Source organism: Tachyglossus aculeatus, chromosome 2 (assembly GCF_015852505.1).
Source record: "Tachyglossus aculeatus isolate mTacAcu1 chromosome 2, mTacAcu1.pri, whole genome shotgun sequence".
Classification (NCBI taxonomy): domain Eukaryota; kingdom Metazoa; phylum Chordata; class Mammalia; order Monotremata; family Tachyglossidae; genus Tachyglossus; species Tachyglossus aculeatus.
The window spans coordinates 140,557,762-140,580,366 of record NC_052067.1 but is presented as its reverse complement, the minus strand read 5'-3'; the positions used below and the strand labels follow the sequence as shown (position 1 = coordinate 140,580,366).

At 45.8% G+C, this 22,605-nt stretch overlaps 1 protein-coding gene across 1 annotated transcript in view; it reads right to left on the bottom strand.

The window, feature by feature from the left end:
• Positions 1–22,605, bottom strand: part of PGM2L1 (phosphoglucomutase 2 like 1) — a 92,749-nt gene that overhangs the window by 51,478 nt on the left and 18,666 nt on the right. The window contains exons 2-3 of the mRNA XM_038742625.1: positions 9,903–10,070; positions 2,044–2,150 (exon numbers count right to left, since the gene is read on the bottom strand). Of these exons, the coding sequence (XP_038598553.1) occupies positions 2,044–2,150; positions 9,903–10,070 (275 nt within the window). The remainder of the gene's footprint in view (positions 1–2,043; positions 2,151–9,902; positions 10,071–22,605) is intronic.

Below are 22,605 nucleotides of genomic sequence, written 5' to 3'. Positions count from 1 at the left end.
TGTTCTTTTAGAAAAATGATCCAGGAAGCACTCAATCAACTCTCCCCCTCCTTCCTCACCTCACTGATTTCCTACTATAAACAAGCCCGCACACTTTGTTCCTCCAATTCCAACTTAACTCACTGTCCCTCAGTCTCGTCTATCTCGCTGCCAACGACTCGCCCACGGCCTTCTTCTATCCCGGAACTCCCTCCTCCTTCATATCTGACGGACTACTACTCTCCTCACCTTCAAGGCCTTAGCGCTTTGAACAGTGCTTTTCACCTAGGAAGCGCCTAACCAATACCATAATTATTATTCTTCTTAAAAATCACATCTTGTCCAAGAAGCCTTCACCAACTAAGCACTTTTCTCCCCTACTCCCTTTCTCTTCCATGTTACCTCTGAAGCTCTAAAGTGTATCTGTACACCTTATTCATTCAATCGTATTGAGTGCTTACTGTGTGCAGAGCACTGTACTAAGCGCTTGGGAAGTACAAGTCGGCAACATATAGAGACGGTCCCTACCCAACAACGGGCCCACAGAAGGGGGAGACAGACAACAAAACAAAATATGTGGACAGGTGTCAAGTCACCAGAATAAATAAAAATAAAGCTAGATACACATCATTAACAAAATAAATAGAATAGTAAATATGTACAAGTAAAATAAATAGAGCAATAAATCTGTACAAACATATATACAGGTGCTGTGGGGAGGGGAAGGAGGTATGGCGGGGGAGATGGGGAGGAGGAGAGGAAAAAGGGGGCTCAGTCTGGGGCTATTTATGCTAATAATGAAAATAATCAATCATTTGTCGAGCACTTACTGTGTGTACTAAGTGCTTGGGAGAGCATGATACAACAACATGACAGACACATTCGGAGAAGCACAGCTTTAGTTGGGGAAAGGAAAGGCCGGATTAGCAGGTTGGTGGATAGGTATTTCAGTAGATTGGACACTTGGACTGGTTTGAGAGCTAGAGGAGGGCTATCTGCTGAAGGTAATGGTAATAGAGGGGAGGAGGAAAATAGGAGCACATTTCCTTCAAAAAGTGACAAAGGATAGATCAATCAATGGTATTTGTGTGCCTAATGTGTGCAAAACACTTTATTAGGCGTTTGGGAAAGTATAATCTGAGAAGCCGCATGGCTTAGTGGAAAGAGCACCGCCTTGGGAGTCGGAGGTTGTGGGTTCTAATCCCAGCTCTGCCACTTGTCGGCTGGGTGACTTTGGGCAAATCACTTCACTTCTCTGTGCCTCAGTTCCCTCATCTGTAAAATGGGGATTAAGACGGTGAGCCCCACATGGGACAACCTGATAATAATAATAATGATAATGGCATTTGTTAAGCGCTTACTATGTGCAAAGCACTGTTCTAAGCACTGGGGAGGTTACAAGGCGATCAGGTTGTCCCACAGGGGGCTCACGGTCTTCATCCCCATTTTACAGATGAGGGAACTGAGGCCCAGAGAAGTGAAGTGACGTGCCCAAAGTCACACAGCTGACAATCTGACTCCAGAGCCCGGGCTCTTTCCAATGGGCCACGCTGATAACCTTGTATTTACCCCAGCACTTAGAACGGTGCTTGGCACTTAGTAAGCGCTTAACAAATACCATCATCATTATTATTATTATTATAATCTGATAGAGTTGGTAGACAGGATCCTTGCCCTCTAGGAGCTCACAGTCTTCGAGGGACAGACCTCCTCTCCCACTCCCTTCTGCATCGCCCTGACTTCTTCATTCGCCCTTTCCCCCACACCCCAGCCCCACAGCACTTATCTATCTATCTGTCATTTCATTTATTGTATTCATGCCTGTCATTTGTATTGATGTCTGTCTCCCCAACTCTAGACTGTGAGCTCACTGGATTAGAATCCATGCCCTCTGGCTCCCAAGCCCGGGCTCTTTCCCCCGAGCTGGAGACCGAGGTAGAGAGGGCAAGTTGGCGTTAGAGGAGACACGGGAAGACATAAAAAGCAGGAGACGGGTATCCCTTCGGGAAAGAAACACACTCATCGAGGGTTAGCGTCCGTCTTTGCAACTTTCAGCACCGGTACCTTTGACTGCTGCAGCGGCTGGTCACCTGACCCCGGGTGTCGTAGCCCACCACGAAGCCTCTTTGCTTGAAGTCTGAAAAACATCTTTCTAGGTATTTGTACATTCCCTGCAACAGATAGAGCAGAAACGGTTATCGCCGCTGGTCGAAATCCCCTTCTGTGCCCAAGTGAAGACTGGCATTCAAGTAAGATGAAGATTCTCCATCCTCCCATTAAACACCGCTTTTTTCGCTCTGCAGAGGCTTAGGCTGGCCCATCTTCCGCCGCAGGGCCGATCGGGCCTCGTGTTCTGAGCAGCGTTCTCAGCGGTCTGTAGACTGGAAGCTCCTTGGGGGCAGGGATGGTGTCTACCAACTCTGTTATAATGGACTCTTCCAAGTGCTTAGTACAGTGCTCCGCACACACTAAGGAGAAGCAGTGTGGTTTAGCGGGATCTGTTGCTGAATTGTATTTTCCAAGCGCTTAGCTCAGTGCTCTGCACACAGTAAGCGCTCCATAAATATGACTGAATGAAAGAGCATGGGCTTGAGAGTCAGAGGATGTGGGTTCTAATAATAATAATAATAATAATAATGATGGCATTTATTAAGCGCTTACTATGTGCAAAGCACTGTTCTAAGCACTGGGGAGGTTACAATGTGATCAAGTTGTCCCATGAGGGGCTCACAGCCTTAATCCCCCATTTTACAGATGAAGTAACTGAGGCTCAGAGAAGCCTTGCCCAAAGTCACATAGCTGACAATTGGAGGAGCCAGGATTTGAACCCATGACCTCTGTCTCCAAAGCCCGGGCTCTTTCCACTGAGCCACGCTGCTTCTTATCCACCACTTGTCTGCTGTGTGACCTTGGGCAAGCCACTCAACTTTTCTGTGCCTCTGTTACCTCATCTGTGAAATGGGGACAAAGACCAAGAGCCCCATGTGGGACAATCTGATTGCCCTGTATTTACCCCAGCACTCAGAATAGTGTTTGGCACATAGTAAGCACCTAGCAAATACTATAATAACCCATTCTTACCTCCTTCCCCTCCCCACAGCACCTGTATATATGTTTGTACGTATTTATTACTCTATTTACTTATTTTATTTGTACATATTTATTCTATTTATTTTATTTTGTTAATATGTTTTGTTTTGTTCTCTGTCTCCCCCTTCTAGACTGGGAGCCCACTGTTGGGTAGGGACCGTCTCTCTATGTTGCCAACTTGGACTTCCCAAGCGATTAGTACAGTGCTCTGCATACAGTAAGCGCTCAATAAATACGATTGAATGAATGAATGCCTAGCAAATACTATATTAAGTGCTCAATAAATACCATTGGTGAACTGAAATATCAGTGACTCACTACTCCATATGTCATAAAAACAACATCACATATCCCCTTTCCTCCCTAGAAGGAACAAATCCTTGCCAAGCTCTGCCTGGGCATCTGGAACCTGGAGCGATCAGCTCACTAGTGGTATTTACTGAGCGGTTACTATGTGCAGAGCACTGCGCAAAGCACTTAGGAGAGTTCAGTATAACAAAGTTGGTAGACACTTTCCCTGCCCGCAGTGAAAAGAGGAGATGACATTAAAATATATAAGGAATATGGGCAGAAATAATAATAATAATAATAATGATGATGGCATTTGTTAAGAGCTTACTATGTGCAAAGCACTGTTCAAAGCGCTGGGGTAGAAACAAGGTAATTAGGTTGTCCCATGTGGGGCTCACAGATCTCATCCTCATTTTACAGATAAGGTAACTGAGGCACAGAGAAGTTAAGTGACTTGCCCAAGGTCACACAGGTGACACTTGGCGGAGCCGGGATTTGAACCCATGACCTCTGACTCCCAAGCACGTGCTCTTTCCCTTGAGCCACGCTGCTTCTCTAATAATGATGGGATTTGTTAAGCGCTTAGTATGTGCAAAGCACTGTTCTAAGCGCTGGGGAGGTTAGAAGGTGATCAGGTTGTCCCACAGGGGGCTCACAGTCTTCATCCCCATTTTGCAGATGAGGGAACTGAGGCACAGAGAAGTGAAGTGACTTGCCCAAAGTCACCCAGCTGACAACTGGCAGAGCTGGGATTCGAACCCATGACCTCTGACTCCAAAGCCTGGGCTCTTTCCACTGAGCCACGCTGCTTCTCTAAAGGTTGCGGGGCCCAGGGTGGGGTGAACAGCAGATGCTTAAAGGGTATAGAGCCAAATTCATTCAATCGTATTTATTCAATCGTATTTATTGAGCGCTTACCGTGTGCAGAGCACTGTACTAAGAGTTTGGGAAGTACAAGTGCATTGGAGACGCAGAAGGGAGAGGGATACGAAGAAATGAGGGCGTAATAGGAGAAGGGGCCTTTTTTGTGGTATGTGTTAAGCGCTTACTATGTGCCAGCACTGTACTACGGGCTGGGGTAGATACAAGCTAATCAGGTTGGACACAGTCCCTGTCCCACAGTCTGAACCCCCATTTTACGGATGAGGTAACTGAGGCCCAGAGAAGTGACTTGCCCAAGATCACACAGCGGACGAGGGGCTTGTACCCACTCCGGCGCGTAGCACGTGCCTGGCCCATCATCATCATCATCATCATCAATCGTATTTATTGAGCGCTTACTATGTGCAGAGCACTGTACTAAGCGATTGGGAAGTACAAATTGGCCCATAATAAGCGCTCAACAAATACCACAATTATTATCAGTATATGTCTTCACAGGCAAATAACTTGGAGAGTGGCAAAACTTTAGCCTCTTCTCCAGTGTACGGACTGCTCCCTCGTGGCTCACCCTGCTCTACTGGGCGGCCATCGGATGAGGAGGAGGCTGAGTTGGCAGGACAGCAGAACTACCTGGCTGTCTAGGTAGGTCACCAGGAGAGCGGCGTGGCCGAATGGAAACGGCGGGGGTCTGGGTTCTAATCCTGCCCCGCCACAGGTCCACTGAGCGACCCCGGGCACGTTACGTCACTTCTCCGCACCTCAGTTACCTCATCTGTAAAAGGGGGATTAAATCCTATTCCCACCTAGGCAGACCGTGAGCCTTCACTGGGAAGGGGCAGTGTCCAATCTGATTTACTTGTATCTACCTCAGCGTTTGGAACAGTGCTTGGTGCATAGCAAGCACCCCCGGGCCTGGAATGCCCCCAGTCCCTCTGCCCCTCCGCCAAGCTAGCTCTCTTCCTCCCTTCAAGGCCCTGCTGAGAGCTCACCTCCTCCAGGAGGCCTTCCCAGACTGAGCCCCTTCCTTCCTCTCCCCCTCGTCCCCCTCTCCATCCCCCCATCTTACCTCCTTCCCTTCCCCACAACACCTGTATAGATGTATATATGTTTGTACAGATTTATTACTCTATTTATTTATTTATTTATTTTACTTGTACATATCTATTCTATTTATTTTATTTTGTTAGTATGCTTGGTTTTGTTCTCTGTCCCCCCTTTTAGACTGTGAGCCCACTGCTGGGTAGGGACCATCTCTATATGTTGCCAATTTGTAATTCCCAAGCACTTAGTACAGTGCTGTGCACATAGTAAGCGCTCAATAAATACGATTGATGATGATGATGATGAAGCACTTAAGTCCATTATTATTTTTCTCTCTCATGCTCTTAGAACAAGCACTCTGCCAATAAGCGCTCAATACATCCCACTGATGGATTATTATTGTTATTATCATACGCCGATAACCTGGGGCTCTCAGTCGGCTTTGTAATTGGACCCAAAAAAAAATCCAATGAGAGTAAGAATTCAGCCAAATCTTCACGGGGGAGGAGGGAAGGAAGCTCAATTCTAGCAGACAGAGCAGCCATGGAGCCTGGCAGTTCCTAACACTGCTCGATAAAACAGCTATCCTATCAAGCAGTCACCATCCAACAGTTAGTCAATCACATTTAGTGAGCAATACCATGTGCAGAGCACTGTACTAAGTGCTTAGGAGAGTACAATACGACAACGAACAGACATACAAGGATAATAATAATAATAATTGTGGTAATTGTTAAGCGCTTGCTATGTGCCAGGCACTATATTAAGCACTGGGGTGGATACAAGCAAACCGGGTTGGACACGGCCCCTGTCCCATTTGGGGCTCACAGTCTCAATCCCCATTTTACAGATGAGGCAAGTGAGGCACGGAAAAGTCAAGTGACTTGCCCAAGGTCACACAGCAGACAAGTGGCAGCGCCGGGACCAGAACCCATGACCCAAGATCAGTGTCTATCATGGCCATGCCATCTTTGAGCCCTTGTCTGCCGCCGTTACAGTTCCAAATGATGATGATGGCATTTGTTAAGCGCTATGTGCAAAGCACTGTTCTAAGCGCTGGGTGCGGGGGGATACAAGGTGATCAGGTTGTCCCACGTGGGGCTCCCAGTCTTCATCCCCATTTTGCAGATGAGGTAACTGAGGCCCAGAGAAGTGAAGTGACTTGCCCAAAAATCACACAGCTCACAAGCGGCGGCGCTGGGATTAGAACCCATGACCTCTGGCTCCCAAGCCTGGGCTCTTTCCACTGAGCCGCACTGCTTCTCTAGCCACGCTGCCAAATCATTTAGGGGCTATCACCGAGAATGCCCATCTGATGTTTCGGGCACACCCTTTTCCTCTTCTTACCTGGCACCATCCTCTGTGTCCTCCAGAGAATTGAAAGACGCTAGACTGATTATTTATTTTATTTGTACATATCTATTCCATTTATTTTATCTTGTTAGTATGTTTGGTTTTGTTCTCTGTCTCCCCCTTTTAGACTGTGAGCCCACTGTTGGGTAGGGACTGTCTATATGTTGCCAATTTGTACTTCCCAAGCGCTTAGTACAGTGCTCTGCACATAGTAAGCGCTCAATAAATACGATTGATGATGATGATGATGATGATGACCTCTTTTCTAGGGACGCATGAATAGTTCTTGCCTTCAGCCAGGCTTCAGTGTGCAACTGCCTGGTGGGGCTTTGAACAGACAGTATTAAGAAATCTTGTCTCTGAAATCTACTATCAACCATACAAAAGGATAGCCATAAAGGCCCACAAAATGCTATGCTGATTTGTTAGGGGCCTCGAATTCAAAATTGCACTGGTTAGTTTCTGTGGACAGGAAAAGTTAAAGAGCAGTGAACTTCAAGTATGACAGAAATTAGGTTTTAATAATAATGGTGGCAATTGTTAAGCGCTTGCTAGGTGCCAGGCACTGTTTTAAGCACTGGGGCGGATACAAGCACACCGGGTTGGACACAGTCCCTGTCCCACTTGGGGCTCACAGTCTCAATCCCCATTTTACAGATGAGGCAGCTGAGGCCCAAAGAAGTGAGGTGACTTGCCCAAGGAGACATGCGGCGGAGCTGGGATTAGAACCCAGGCAAGGGCCTGGGAGTTAGGCCACAGTTTTCCCGCTATAAAGTCCTTCTGGAATTCTTTAACCACACTGTGTGACATATCTGAATAATCTGTGGGTGACTGATGCTAAATGGACATAATAAAGTCAAGAGACAAAAAAAAAAAATCAATAGAAGATCATTTGAAAATTTAGCTACTGTTGTTTTAGCTAGTTCTCTTATGACGTGGTTGGATGACCGAGCTCTCCTGAAAAGAAATCATGCTTTGGAAGAGTCAATTACACTTCGTCATGTGCTTCCTAACCCATGCACACACCCAGAGAGGTGATTAAAATGATCTAAATTCACTCATTCAATTGTATTTATTGAGCGTTTACTGTGTGCAGAGCACTGTAAGCTTGGGAAGTACAAATCGGCAACACAACAATGGGCTCACATTCTAGAAATAATAATAATGATGGCATTTGTTAAGCGCTTACTATGTGCAAAGCACTGTTCTATGCACTGGGGAGGTTAGAAGGTGATCAGTTTGTCCCACATGAGGCTCACAGTCTTAATCCCCATTTTACGGATGAGGGAACTGAGTCACAGGGAAGTGAATTGACTTGCCTAAAGTCACACAGCTGGCGAGTGGCGGGGCCGGGATTTGAACCCTCGACCTCTGACTCCCAAGCCTGGGCTCTTTCCACTGAGCCACGCTGCTTGTCTTTGGCCAAAAACATCACTCTCTCGGCTACTTGCAAATCACAGTGAGCCCAGGAACTGTCCCCAAAATGCCACTGCCGACTGAAAAATTATATTCCTGAATAAGGGTGTCTGTAAGGATGCCTTCTCTGAGCACTTTCCATTCAGGGTGAGCCAAGGAACGGAATTCTGCTCCGGGTGGGAAGAAGTATTGAGGCTTTGGGTTTCTGCCCGAATCCAGTCCAAACCTTACACAGCACCCAGGCATAGAAACTTGCCAGTTGGCTTAAGACCGTCCATATTGTGCTTTAGATGGCAGCATGGAAGAGTCAATTACACTTCATCATGTGCTTCCTAACCCATGCCAGAGAGGTGATTAAAATGATCTAAATTCATTCACTGAATTGTATTTATTGAGCGTTTACTGTGTGCAGAGCACTGTAAGCTTGCGAAGTACAAATCGGCCACACAACAATGGGCTCACATTCTAGAAATAATAATAATGACGGCATTTGTTAAGCGCCAAACAATGTTACGGAGCTTGGAATTATCATGCAAGATAAAAAAAAAAAAAATCAAAAGTGGTGTGTGCACAGCGAGGGAACCCTGCCTGCAAATTGAATCGCGCGGAAGGACAACGAGAAGCAGCGTGGCCTAGTGGAAAAAGCAGGCCTGGGTTCTAATCCCGGCTCTGCCACCTGTATTCTGTATTTATTTTTATTTATTACTTATTATTTATTACATATTTATTACTCTATTTATTTATTTATTTATTTATTTATTTTACTTGTACATTTCTATCCTATTTATTTTATTTTGTTGGTATGTTTGGTTCCGTTCTCTGTCTCCCCCTTTTAGACTGTGAGCCCACTGTTGGGTAGGGACTGTCTCTATGTGTTGCCAATTTGTACTTCCCAAGCGCTTAGTACACTGCTCTGCACATAGTAAGCGCTCAATAAATACGATTGATTGATTGATTGATTGATTCTGTGTGACCTTGGGCAAGCCGCTTCACTTCTCTGTGCTTCAGTCACCTCATCTGTAAAATGGGGCTTAAGGCTGCGAGGGACATGGAACGTGTCCAACCTGATTACCTTTAATCTACCCCAGAACTTAGGACAGTGCCTGGCACATCATAAGCATTCAATCATACTTACTGAGCGCTTAACTGTGTGCAGAGCATTGTATTGAGCACTTGGGAGAGTACAATACAAAAATAAATGGACACATTCCTGCCCACAATGAGCTTAAAGTCTAGATGGGAGGAAACACATGAATACCAATAAAGGAAGAAGGAAACAAAGAAAGAAAGAAGGAAAAAAAAAAAAAGAAAGGAGAAGGCTTTAAATTGTCCTCTAAATATACAAGTATATTTCATCAAGCTTTAGGGTAAGCGTACCACACCATTGCAAGGAACCCGTTCTCCCGAACTGTATATACTTTATTGCAGCTAATATTGTTCTTGTTTTCAGACATGCATTAATTAACGGTCCGCTTCAGCTGCGCATTAACTCACGGTCCCAAGCTTCGACTCCTGGCCGGTTGCCAACTCAGTAACCTCCTTCTTCCCATTAATGCTCTTGTCATTTATTAGAAAAGCCAATAAGCAGTTCCTGCTCTCAGCGGCTACGGGCCACGGCTGAGCAGCTGACAGTTGCTGCCATTCCAGCGTTAAGTGACGGGATTCCTGGACGCAGCGCTCCTTGGAGGTGTGAAAATATCTTTCCTTCACGGCTCAGGCCGGCCCTACCTAAAGGTCAGACTTTGGCTTATGATATGAACGGTTGCAGATGACTTTTGTGGGTGGAGAATTAAAAGTGCTTCCCCCGTCTCGCTCCCTCCCCTTCCCCGCGGTCCCCTCGCCCGGCTCACCTGTGTTGATTGTATCACCGTAAGATCATTAATGTAGCAAAAACCCGCTCCCATGGCAGAACGAAGCCCAGCCGTTCCAAAGGTCATCCTGCAGCACAGGCGGTCCCGCAATTCCTTATTCATCCCATTCCGTAAGAGGTTTTCGATTTGCTCTTTCGTCTTTGGGTTCTGACGGGATAAAAGATGCACGCTGAAATTCGGCCCCGCACAGAACAAAGGGAATCGGACGTCACTGGCACGTGCCCCTGAAGCACTTTATATCCAAAACGCGGGGTAGGCCAAGAGCCTAGGACCACCCTCCCCCTCAAAGTAAGGTCATATCTGTGAAAGGAAGAATTGATTGTGTGTTGACGCATTAACTTTGCTCACATTTCAGAGGCTAACAAAAGATTAGACCAATAATCCAAAAATGTCTCTGCCTGTTGGCCTCCATTTTAATGATGTAGGATTTTGTACCACCAACCTATTAATAATTCATCAGTGTGCGCTATTTACTGAACGTTTACTGTCCTCAGAGCACTGTACCAAGTGTTTGGGTGAGTGCAACATTATCCCAGACTGAGCACCCTCCTTCCCCTCGCCTTACCTCCTTCCCCTCCCCAAAACACCTGTATATATGTATATATGTTTGTACATATTTATTACTCTATTTTACTTGTACATACTACTTCTATTTATTTTATTACTATGTTTTGTTTTGTTGCCTGTCTCCCCCTTCTAGACTGTGAGCCCGCTGTTGGGTAGGGACCGTCACTATCTTGTACTTCCCAAGTGCTTAGTACAGTGCTCTGCACACAGTAAGCGCTCAATAAATACGATTGAATGAATGAATGAACTGTAATTACTGAGCACTTACTATGCGCAGAACACTGCAATAAGTGCTTGGGAGAGTGCAATACAACCATAAGAACGTTCCCTGCCCCCAACGGCCTCACGGTCTAGAGGGGGAGATGGACATTGATATGATTAAATACATAATTTTATAATATATAATCTAAGGATATGTACAGAAGTGCTGTGGGGTTGAAGGTGGGGTGAATATTCAGACGCCCGAGGGTCACAGATCCAAGTGCATATACATGGTAGAAGGGAGAGCGAGCTGAGGAAAAAAGAGGGCTTAATTGGGAAATGCCTTTTCCCCAATTCATAGAGACAATAATAATAATAATGATGGCATTTACTAAGCGCTTACTATGTGCAAAGCACTGTTCTAAGCGCTGAAGAGATGATAGACATATGGTGAAACTCTTCACAATCTTTAAAAAAAAAACCCAAAAAACAAAACAATAAGAGTTTCACAGCATTATCTAGGTTGAAAGCTTGTTGTGGGCAGAGAATGCATCTATTGACTCTTTCGTGCTGTACTCCTAAGGGCTCTATACACTGTAATTGCTCAATAAACATCACTGGATGATTTAATAAAGGGAAAATGAGATATGAAAACCCCAGATTACGTTACCTTTGCAAAGAGATGCCCCGGGTTTCTACCCACTCTACACAATCGTTTGGTAATACCGGAGTTCTGCTACTGGAGGTTTTGTACATGCAAAGCAAATGCTCAGAAGGAGATTTCCAAGTATTCCACTACTATTGTTCAATGTTAAAGCGCAAGGGGAACCAGATATTATAATACATTTAGATTTCAAAAGGCCTTTGATGAGGACCCACACTAAGGACTTTCAAAAAAAAATAATAAAATAAGGCAATCATGGGATTAGAGGGGCTGAGAAAACTGGCCAAAAAAGAGGAAACAAAAAGGTAAGTATCCGTGACCGCTTTTCAGAATGGAGAAGTGCAAATACTGGCGTTCAACATGAGGGGATTAGGATTCGTTTTGCTCAATGTCTTCACAGACCACCTGTCTCCATGTTTTGTCGTCTGTCTCCCCCTTCTAGACTGTGAGCCCACTGTTGGGTAGGGACCGTCTCTATATGTTGCCAACTTGTACTTCCCAAGTGCTTAGTACAGTGCTCTGCACACAGTAGGTGCTCAATAAATACGATTGAATGAATGAATTTTGCTGGGGGGAGGGAGAATGTGGAGAGTACGGGGGAGGAAGAAAGCTAAAGAAGGGGGAGATCCTGGCCTGGCTGTGGTTTGGGACGGGGAGGGAAAGTGAGGAGGATTGAATGAGAAACCGAGTCAAGAGTGGAAGTCTGGGGCGATCCGATACGAAGTACAGGGTGTTCCAAGAATAACGGGCTGTGGAAGGGGGAGGTAGCCAATGGGATAAGGATGGAGGACTGGCAAATTGATCGATGGTACTTACTGGGTGCAGAGCCTCCTGCTAAACCCTTGGGAGAGAGTTGGTAGCCACTGTCCCATCTGTAGCGATCCGGAAATTATTTTAACGTCTGTCTCCCGCAATAGACAGCAGGCTCCCTGTGGGCAGGGAATGTGTCTACCAACTCTTCTGAATTGTAATAATAATTATGGTACTCGTTAAGTACTTACTACATGCCAAGCATTGTACTCTCCCAAGCCCCTAAAACAGTGCTCGGCACACATTAAGTGCTCTCTAAATACGACTGACAGATCGACTGAGAGCTATAATCCCTGTCCACAAGGAGCTTACAGGCTACAGGGGCAGACAGACAGGAAAATAAGTTACAGGCAAGGCAGGCAAATAGGCTCAAAGCAGCAGAAGGGTCCGGAGAAAGAGCACAGCCAGGTAAGAAGGCAGGGACGGTAGGAAGGCTGAGATCGGCCCCCCCAAAACAACAACAACAACAACAACAACAACAAAAAACCCTGCAGGGTCCACCAGAAATTAATGGAATTCAGCAAAGCCCCCTGTGTCCCGTTGACCCAAGGGAGGAAAGCGGCAAGGTCTACAGAAGGTGGACAGGACAACGGCAGAACGGGTGATCAATGGGCACAAAGCATCTCCAGGAAGCCAGAAGAGAGGGGTTGAGGGGGGTGACTCGGAGAAAGGGAATTGAGGGGAGGAAAGAAAAGAGGAAAAAAACAGCTGGGCAGAGGCAGATGGAAGAAGAGAACAGCAATTACAGTGGAAGTGAGGAAAAGATGAAGGATCTGAGAAAATAAGGGGTGGGGGGAGAAGGGGACAATGCAGAGAAGAGGTTTAGTAGAGAGCAGAAAGTGGGAGAAAGGGGACACCACACAGACAAGAATGTAATAGAGAGGGTGGGAAACATAAACGTTCCCATGGATATCAACTGGTTTGATATGTTTGTGCTCTAGCTGGTCTAACAAAGGCCTTGGATCCAAAACTGTGAATATTACAGGCCATGATAAAGGTCCTGAACAACAACCAGTTGATAAGAGTCAAAAGTCAGCATGGTGTAGCGACTAGAGCCCGAAACTCAATCGTATTTATTGAGCGCTTACTGTGTGCAGAGCACCGTACTAAGCGCTTGGGAAGTACAAGTTGGCAACATAGAGAGACAGTCCCTACCCGATAGTGGGCTCACAGTCTAAAACGGGGAGACAGAAAACAAAACCAAACATATTAACAAAATAAAATAGAGTAGATATGTACAAGTAAAATAAATAAATAGAGTAATAAATATGTACAAACATATATACATATATACAGGTGCTGTGGGGAAGGGAAGGAGGTAAGATGTGGGGGATGGAGAGGGGGACGAGGGGGAGAGGAAGGAAGGGGCTCAAAAAGGAACCTGGGAGTCAAAAGGTCATGGGTTCTAATCCCGGCGCCGCCACTTGTCTGTTGTGTGACCTTGGGCAAGTCACTTCACTTCTCCATGCCTCGTCTGTAAAACGGGGATTGAGACTGTGAGCCCCACTTGGGACAGGGACTGTGTCCAACTTGATTTGCTCGTATCCACCCCAGTGCTTAGTACAGTGCCTGGCGCAAAGTAAACGTTTAACAAATACCACCATCATCATCATCATTAGATTTATTATTAAGTCCACAAGCAGAGTGGCTTTGCCAACTCATCTCCGGGCTCTAGAGTGCAATCAAGCAGCTCCATCTTGTGAATGAGCCTCCACATCCTAGATCCGTGTGCCCACCGGGAAGCCAACTTAAGTTTGGTCCAAACCCATATTCATTCATTCGATCGTACTTATTGAGCGCTAACTGTGTGTAGATCACTGTACTAAGCGCTTGGAAAGTGCTAAGCGCTGAGTACACTGCTCTGCACACAGTAAGCGTTCAATAAATACGACTGAATGAATGAATGAAAGTACAATTTGGCAACAGGTAGAGAGACAATCCCTACCCAACAACCTGTATGTGAATTACGTGTATGTGTATTACACATACCTCCTTGTGTATGTATATTACCTCCTTGTGTTATGTGTACGTGTATTACCTCCTTCCCTTCCCCACAGCACCTGTATATATGTTTGCACATATTTATTACTCTATTTATTTATTTATTTATTTTATTCGTGCATATCTATTCTATTTATTTTATTTTGTTAGCATGTTTGGTTTTGTTCTCTGTCTCCCCCTTTTAGACTGTGAGCCCACTGATGGGTAGGGACCGTCTCTATATGTTGCCAATTTGTACTTCCCAAGCGCTTAGTACAATGCACATACTCTGCACATAGTAAGCGCTCAATAAATACGACTGATGATGATGATGATGATGATGAAAGTGAAAAGGATTCCAGCCCTCCCAGCCACCCAGGCCCATCCCAGCCGGACAAGGAGGAGAACGTGAGGATGTCCCGGGCCGGACCAGAGGTATCCCAGCCCTTTGGGGGGGGGTCACACCCCCTCCCCAAAAGAGGGGCTCCGTTCCTCTATTTCCCCACTCAGGCCCCAGGTAACCTAGGCCAGGCCCACCGCTGGTCTGAAGATCCCCTCCTGGGAATCTCCCCGTTATCTCCCATCCCGATTACCGGCGTTGGTCGGGATTAAGTGAGCAGGGCCACCACCGTCGCTCCCTCGGCTCGGGAAGCTGAGTAAGGATGGGCTCGTGAGGGGCGGGGGGCTGGGGGGGACGCTCTGCCCTGTGACCTCGGACAAGTCACTTCACTTCTCCCTGCCTCAGTTCCCTCGTCTGGAAAGCGGGGACGAAAAGAACTTGTACTTCCCAAGCGCTCAGTACAGTGCCCTGCACACAGTAAGCGCTCAATAAATACGATTGAATGAATGACTCCCCACAGCACCTATGTATCTATGTGTAATTTATTGTTTTATCTATTTGTATTAATGTCTGCCTCCCCCTCTAGACCGTAAGCTCGTTGTTGGGGAGGGACCGTCTCTATATGCTTCCAACTTGTACTTCCCAAGCGCTTAGTACAGTGCCCTGCACACAGTAAGCGTTCAATAAATACGATTGAATGAATGACTCCCCACAGCACCTATGTGTAATTTGTTTTATCTATTTGCATTAATGTCTGTCTCCCCCTCTAGACCGTGAGCTCGTTGTTGGGGAGGGACCGTCTCTATATGCTTCCAACTTGTACTTCCCAAGCGCTTAGTACAGTGCTCTGCACACAGTAAGCGCTCAATAAATATGACTGAATGAATGAATGAATGGGCTGAGGAGCTGGGCTAAAATACACCCAGGTGGAGAGCCCCCAGACAGCACCCACCTGCACGACTAACAGCCTTGCCTCTAATAATAATAATAATAAAGATGGCATTTGTTAAGCGCTTACTATGTGCAAAGCGCTGTTCTAAGCGCTGGGGAGGTTACAAGCTGATCAGGCTGTCCCACGGGGGGCTCAGTTTTAATCCCCATTTGACAGATGAGGGAACTGAGGCCCAGAGAAGTGAAGTGACTTGCTCAAAGTCACCCAGCTGACAGTTGGCGGAGCCGGGATTTGAACCCATGACCTCTGACTCCAAAGCCCGGGCTCTTTCCACTGAGCCACGCTGCTTCTCTAACAATAATAACAATAATTAGGATATTTGTTAAGTGCTTACTATATGCCAGGCACTGTACCCTCATGTGGGACGGGGACTGTGTCCAACCTGATTAGCTTCTATCTACCCCAGTGCTTAGAACGGTGCTTGACACATTCATTCATTCAATCGCATTTATTGAGCGCTTACTGTGTGCAGAGCACTGTACTAAGCGCTTGGGAAGTACAAGTTGGCAACATATATAGTCCCTACCCAACAGTGGGCTCACAGTCTAGAAGACACATAGTAAGCACAGCACGGCTTAGTGGCAACAGCGTGGACTTTGGAGTCATAAGTCCTGGGTTCTAATTCTGCCTCCGCCACTTGTCTGCTGTGGGACTTTGGGCAGCATGGCCTACTGGCCTGAGCCCGGGCTTGGGAGTCAGAGGACGTGGGTTCTAATCCCGGCTCCGCCACTTAGCTGCTGTGTGACCTTGGGCAAGTCACTTAACTTCCTTGTACCTCAGTTACTCCATCTGTAAAATGGGGATTAAGACTGTGGGCCCCACTGGGACAACCTGATTACTTTCATTTTCATTCATTCATTCATTCAATCGTATTTATTGAGCGCTTACTGTGTGCAGAGCACTGTACTAAGTGCTTGGGAAGTACAAGTTGGCAACATAGAGAGACGGTCCCTACTCAACAGCGGGCTCACAGTCTAGGAGTGGGAGACAGAGAACAAAACGAATTAACAAAATAAAATAAATAGAATAAATATGTACAAATAAAATAGAGTAATAAATCCGTACAAACATATCTACATATATACAGGTGCTGTGGGGAGGGGAAGGAAGTAAGGCGGGGGGGATGGGGAGGAGGAGGAGAGGAAGGAGGGGGCTCAGTCTGGGAAGGCCTCCTGGAGGAGGTGAGCTCTCAGTATCTCCCCGAGTGCTTAGAACAGTGCTTGGCACATAGTAACAAATAGCATGATTATTACAGTGCTCCGCACACAGTAAGTGCTCGATAAATACGATTGAATGAATGAATGAATGCAGTATTATTATTGTTGTTCTCTGGACCTCAGTGACCTCATATCATCATCATCATCAATCGTATTTATTGAGCGCTTACTATGTGCAGAGCACTGTACTAAGCGCTTGAATTGGCAACATATAGAGACAGTCCCTACCCAACAGTGGGCTCACAGTCTAAAAGGGGGAGACAGAGAACAAAACCAAACATACTAACAAAATAAAATAAATAGAATAGATATGTACAAATAAAATAGAGTAAAAAAAATATGTACAATGTATGTATGTAAAATGGGGATTGTGACTGTGAGCCCCAAAAGGGACAGGGACTGTCCAGCCTGATTTTCTTGCATCCACCCCAGCACTTAGTACAGTGCCTGACACATAGGAAGCACTTAAATACCATAATCATTATTAATTATTATTTTACTCAAAGGAGTGACTTTGGGGAGCTCAGACCTGCTGGAGTTAATTTTACTAATGAAGTAGGAGGCCAGATCGTTGGGGGTGAGGGATGGAGGAGGGGGAGGAACAGGGGGCCTGAGAAGGGAGTTAAATGTATGAAAGAGCTGACGGGGATGATGGGCAGGGGTGTCAGTAAGGGAGGAGAAATAGTTTTTCTGGCAGAGGAGAGGGCAGAGTTAAGGCAGGAAAGGATGACCTTGAAGTGAACAAGGTTGACTTGGTGTTTAGACTTTCGCCAGCAGCGTTCAGCAGCTCGAGCATAAGAGCGAAGGAGGTGGACAGTGGCAGTGATCATCAATCGTCATCATCAATCGTATTTGTTGAGCGCTTACTGTGTGCAAAGCACTGTATAAAGCGTTTGGGAAGTACAAGTTGGCAACATATAGAGACGGTCCCTACCCAACAGTGGGCTCACGGTCTAAAAGGGGGAGACAGAGAACAAAACCAAACATACTAACAAAATAAGATAAATAGAATAGCTATGTACAAGTAAAATAAATAAAGAGTAATAAATATGTACAAACATATATACATATATGCAGGTGCTGTGGGGAAGGGAAGGAGGTAAGATGGGGGGGGGATGGAGAGGAGCACGAGGGGGAGAGGAAGGAAGGGACTCAGTGTGGGATGGCCTCCTGGAGGAGGTGAGCTCTCAGTAGGGCCCTGAAGGGAGGAAGAGAGCTAGCTTGGCGGATGGGCGGAGGGAGGGCATTCCGGGCCCGGGGGAGGACGTGATCCAAGGCTGTGGGTTAGTGGCACGAGAGCGGCGAAGAAAAAGGGGAGAGAGTGAGCGAGTTTAGTAGAACGGGTGGAGTTGACAGCAGTAACCTGGTCGTCAAGATTGGGTAGAGAGGAAAGGGAGGCGAGGTGGGGTTGTGATGTGCTGAGAATGGAGTTGGTAGACACGTTCCCTACCCACAGATGAGTAGTTCTGTGTTAGCGCCTTGAGTGGAGACAGTAATGCCACTCAGCAGCCCCTTGGTTGCCTTCTGCCACCCTTTCTGCCACCCACCCACCAGAGGAGGATCGGGACATCAGGCCTTCCCAGACTGAGCCCCTTCCTTCCTCTCCCCCTCGTCCCCCTCTCCATCCCCCCGATCTTACCTCCTTCCCTTCCCCACAGCACCTGTATATATGTTGGTACATATTTAGTACTCCATTTATTTTACTTGCACATATCTATTCTATTTATTTCATTTTGTTAGTATGTTTGGTTTTGTTCTCTGTCTCCCCCCTTTTAGACTGTGAGCCCACTGTTGGGTAGGGACTGTCTCTATACGTTGCCAATTTGTACTTCCCATGCGCTTAGTACAGTGCTCTGCACATAGTAAGAGCTCAATAAATACGATTGATGATGATGATGATAAAATGGGCTCTATTACATTTGTGCGCAGAAAGCAGAAGAGACTGACTGTCTTTCTGCAGCCCTTGTCAGGGTGGATAGCTTCTCGCCACCCAAAGCATCGTCTTCAAAAATCAAGGAGACCTCTGTGTCCAGTTCTTACGGCCTACGGTGGGGTTTGCAGAATGCCTCTCAGGATTCATTCATTCAATTGTCTTTATTGAGCACTTACTGTGTGCAGATCACTGTACTATGCACTTGGAAAGTGCTGTCTACATGTTTTGTTTTGTTGTCTGTCTCCCCTTTCTAGACTGTGAGCCCGCTGTTGGGAAGGGACCGTCTCTATATGTTGCCAACTTGTACTTCCCAAGCACTTAGTACAGTGCTCTGCACACCGTAAGCGCTCAATAAAGGAATGAATGCATGAAAAGTACATTTTGGCAACAGATAGAGACAATCCCTACCCAACAACGGGCTCGCAGTCTAGAAGGGGGAGACAGACAACAAAACAAAACAAGTAGACAAGCATCCACAGCATCAAATACGATGACAACTGCCACTATTTCCTTAAAACCACTGACCTCAAATGGAGGGATTAAAGAAACGGTGTAGAAATAAAATCTTAATAGCTTTTAATTGCAAGTACTTCTGTGATTACTATGAAGAATAATAATGGTACTGGTTAGGCCCTTACCATGTGCCATTCATTCATTCAATCGTATTTATTGAGCGCTTACTGTGTGCACAGCACTGTACTAAGCGCTTGGGAAGTACAAGTCGTGCCAAGCACTGCTGCAAGCACTAGGGTAGATCAATCAATCGTATTTATTGTGCTTACTGTGTGCAGAGCACTGTACTAAGCGCTTGGGAAGTACAAGTTGGCAACATATAGAGACAGTCCCTACCCAACAGCGGGCTCGCAGTCTAGAAGGGGGAGACGGAGAACAAAACATATGAACAAAATAAAATACATAGAATAGATATGTACAAGTAAAATAAATAAATAAATACCAGTCAATGAGGTTGGAGGCAGTCCCTGTCCCACATGGGGCTCACAGTCTGAGTAGGCAGAAGTAGGATCGACTCCACAGTGCCTTCAATAAGGCTTTGAATATGGGGGGAGAGGAACCGTCTGTCGAATTTGAGGAGGGTGGGCGTTCCAGGCCAGAGGCAGGATGTGGGCGAGAGGTCGGCGGTGAGATAGACGAGATGGAGGTATGGCTGCGGGCTGGGTTAGAGTAGGAGAGTAGCAAGTTGAGATGGGGTGAGAGGCCAAGTAGAGTTAAGCATCAACTCATAATAATAATAATGATGATGGCATTTATTAAGCACTTATGTGCAAAGCACTGTTCTAAGCGCTGGGGAGGTTACAAGGTGATCAGGTTGTCCCACGGGGGCCTCACAGGCTTAATCCCCATTTTACAGATGAGGGAACTGAGGCACAGAGAAGTTAAATGACTTGCCCAAAGCCACACAGCTGACAATTGGCGGAGCCGGCATTTGAACCCATGACCTCTGACTCCAAAGCCGATGCTCTTTCCACTGAGCCACAATGCTTCACACTCCCTTTTTCTTCTTCCTCCTCTCTCATGTATTTTACTGTCACTTCCCCACTAGACTGCCTGCTCCCTGAAGGCAGGGATTTCTAACCCAGCTCCACCACCATCTACGTTCTCTATCTCATTCATTCAATCCAATTTATTGAGCACTTACTGTGTGCAAAGCACTGTACTAAGCGCTTGGGAGAGTATAATACAACAACAGATACAGTCCCTCGCTGTAATGAGCCCCTAGTTACAATCTGTGTCTACCTACTTCCTTCTACTTTCGCTGTTTATATCCAAATGTGGCCTGCCTATGCTTCATCAAATCAATCAATGGTATTTATTGGGCACTTATTGTGTGCAGAGCACTGTAATAAGCACTTGGGAAGAGTATAATAGAATTGGTAGATGCAATCCCCGCCTCAAGGAATTTACAACTTAGTGAAGGGGGAGACAGACATTAAAATAAATTACAGAGAAGGGCAGCAGCAGAGCAAGAGGATATGTGCTCAGCAATGATGAATTGTTCAGTCAGGAATTTAAAGCTTTCATTTGCACACTGGAGGCAAAGTTGAATTTCTTCAGCCACTATTATCCTCATCAATGATGATGCACTGTACTAAACGCTTGGGAGAGTACAAAACAGTTGGTGAACATATTCCCTTATAATAATAATGATGGCATTTGTTAAGTGCTTACTATGTGCAAAGCACTGTTCTAAGCGCTGGGGAGGATACAAGGCGATCAGGTTGTCCCACGTGGGGCTCACAGTCTTAATCCCCATTTTACAGATGAGGTAACTGAGGCACAGAGAAGTGAAGTGACTTGCCCGAAGTCACACAGCTGACAAGTGGCGGAGTCGGAATTTGAACCCATGACCTCTGACTCCCAAGTGCGTGCACTTTGGCCTCAGGTGAGAGAAATGGCTTCCAAAACATTGAAATCATCCCACATTCCTACCACACTACGGATCTGGGTTGAAGTGCTTGCATATCTTTATTAGGAGAGTTTTGATGATGGACTCTCACTGGGGCATTTTTTTCCATATATCTCAGCAAAGATCTCCCCCATCTTTTTTTGGATAACTGCTTCTGAAGCAGCACACCATTCCATAGAGCCATATATTAAAGTTTCAACAAAGGACCGATTATTTGGCCTATAAAACGCCTTTATGCGGTGGCAATAAGTAACATCCTCACTCGGCAGATCAAAAAACCTTCCGCTGAGCAATTAAGTCCACTTTTCAGAGTACAGTGCTCTGCACACAGTAAGCGCTCAATAAATATGATTGATTGATTCAGAAGCCACACTGTGGGAGACTATGCCTTGTAGAAGACAGTACGATATTTCAGGTTAGTCTTCCGAATTCACTCCGCAGAAAACAAATCCACCGAAATAAAAGTTGCTAGAGGGGGAACAAACTGTTTCTGCCTCTTTTGTTTCATGAATTTCAGATAAGATCTTAAACAGATCTACTGTGACCTCAGAAAGGCCCGGGACTTGAATTTCTTCCTTATCTTCGGAATGCATCAGTTAGAACGGAAGACATTGGAGAACAAACTATTTTCCTTGGTTATCTGGCTGCCTTTCAGAAGTTATTTAAGTCAATCGTATACATTTACCAGATCTTATTAAACTGTTATAAGTAAAAACTATATCATCTTTGAGGCCTAATACTATTTACATGACATTTCTATTGTATTTTGTTATAGGGGAACAGCATGGCCTAGTGGAAACAGCACAGGTCTGGGAGTTGGAGAAGCTCAGTTTTAATCAATCAATCGTATTTATTGAGCGCTTACTGTGTGCAGAGCACTGTACTAAGCGCTTTGGGAAGACCAAGTTGGCAACATATAGAGACAGTCCCTACCCAACAGTGGGCTCACAGTCTAAAAGGGGGAGACAGAGAACAAAACCAAACATACTAACAAAATAAAATAAATAGATAATAATAATAAATTAATCCTGGCTCTCCCCCTAGCTTGCTGCATGACCCTGGGCAAGTCACTGCCCTGTGCCTCAGTTTCCTCATCTGTAAAATGGGGAAGTACAAGTTGGCAACATATAGAGACAGTCCCTACCCAACAGTGGGCTCACAGTCTAAAAGGGGGAGAGAGAGAACAAAACCAAACATACTAACAAAATAAAATAAATAGATAATAATAATAAATTAATCCAGGCTCTCCCCCTAGCTTGCTGCATGACCCTGGGCAAGTCACTTCCCTGTACCTCAGTTTCCTCATCTGTAAAATGGGGATTCAATGCCTCTTCTGGGACTGTGAGCCCCTATGGGACGGAGACTGTGTTGGACCTGCCCTTCTTTAAAACTTACTCCAGCACTTATTACAGTGCTTGGTACACAGTAAGTGCTTAGATATCATTATTATTTGCCTCTTTTAAGTCAGGTAATCAAGATCTTAGGAGGTATACTAACCCTGCATGTACAGTGCAGTGACAGAATAGCAAAGTATCTTCAAAAAGCCATCACCCCTCCAAAAAAAAGGAACTTCTTATGGCTCAGGCATTTATC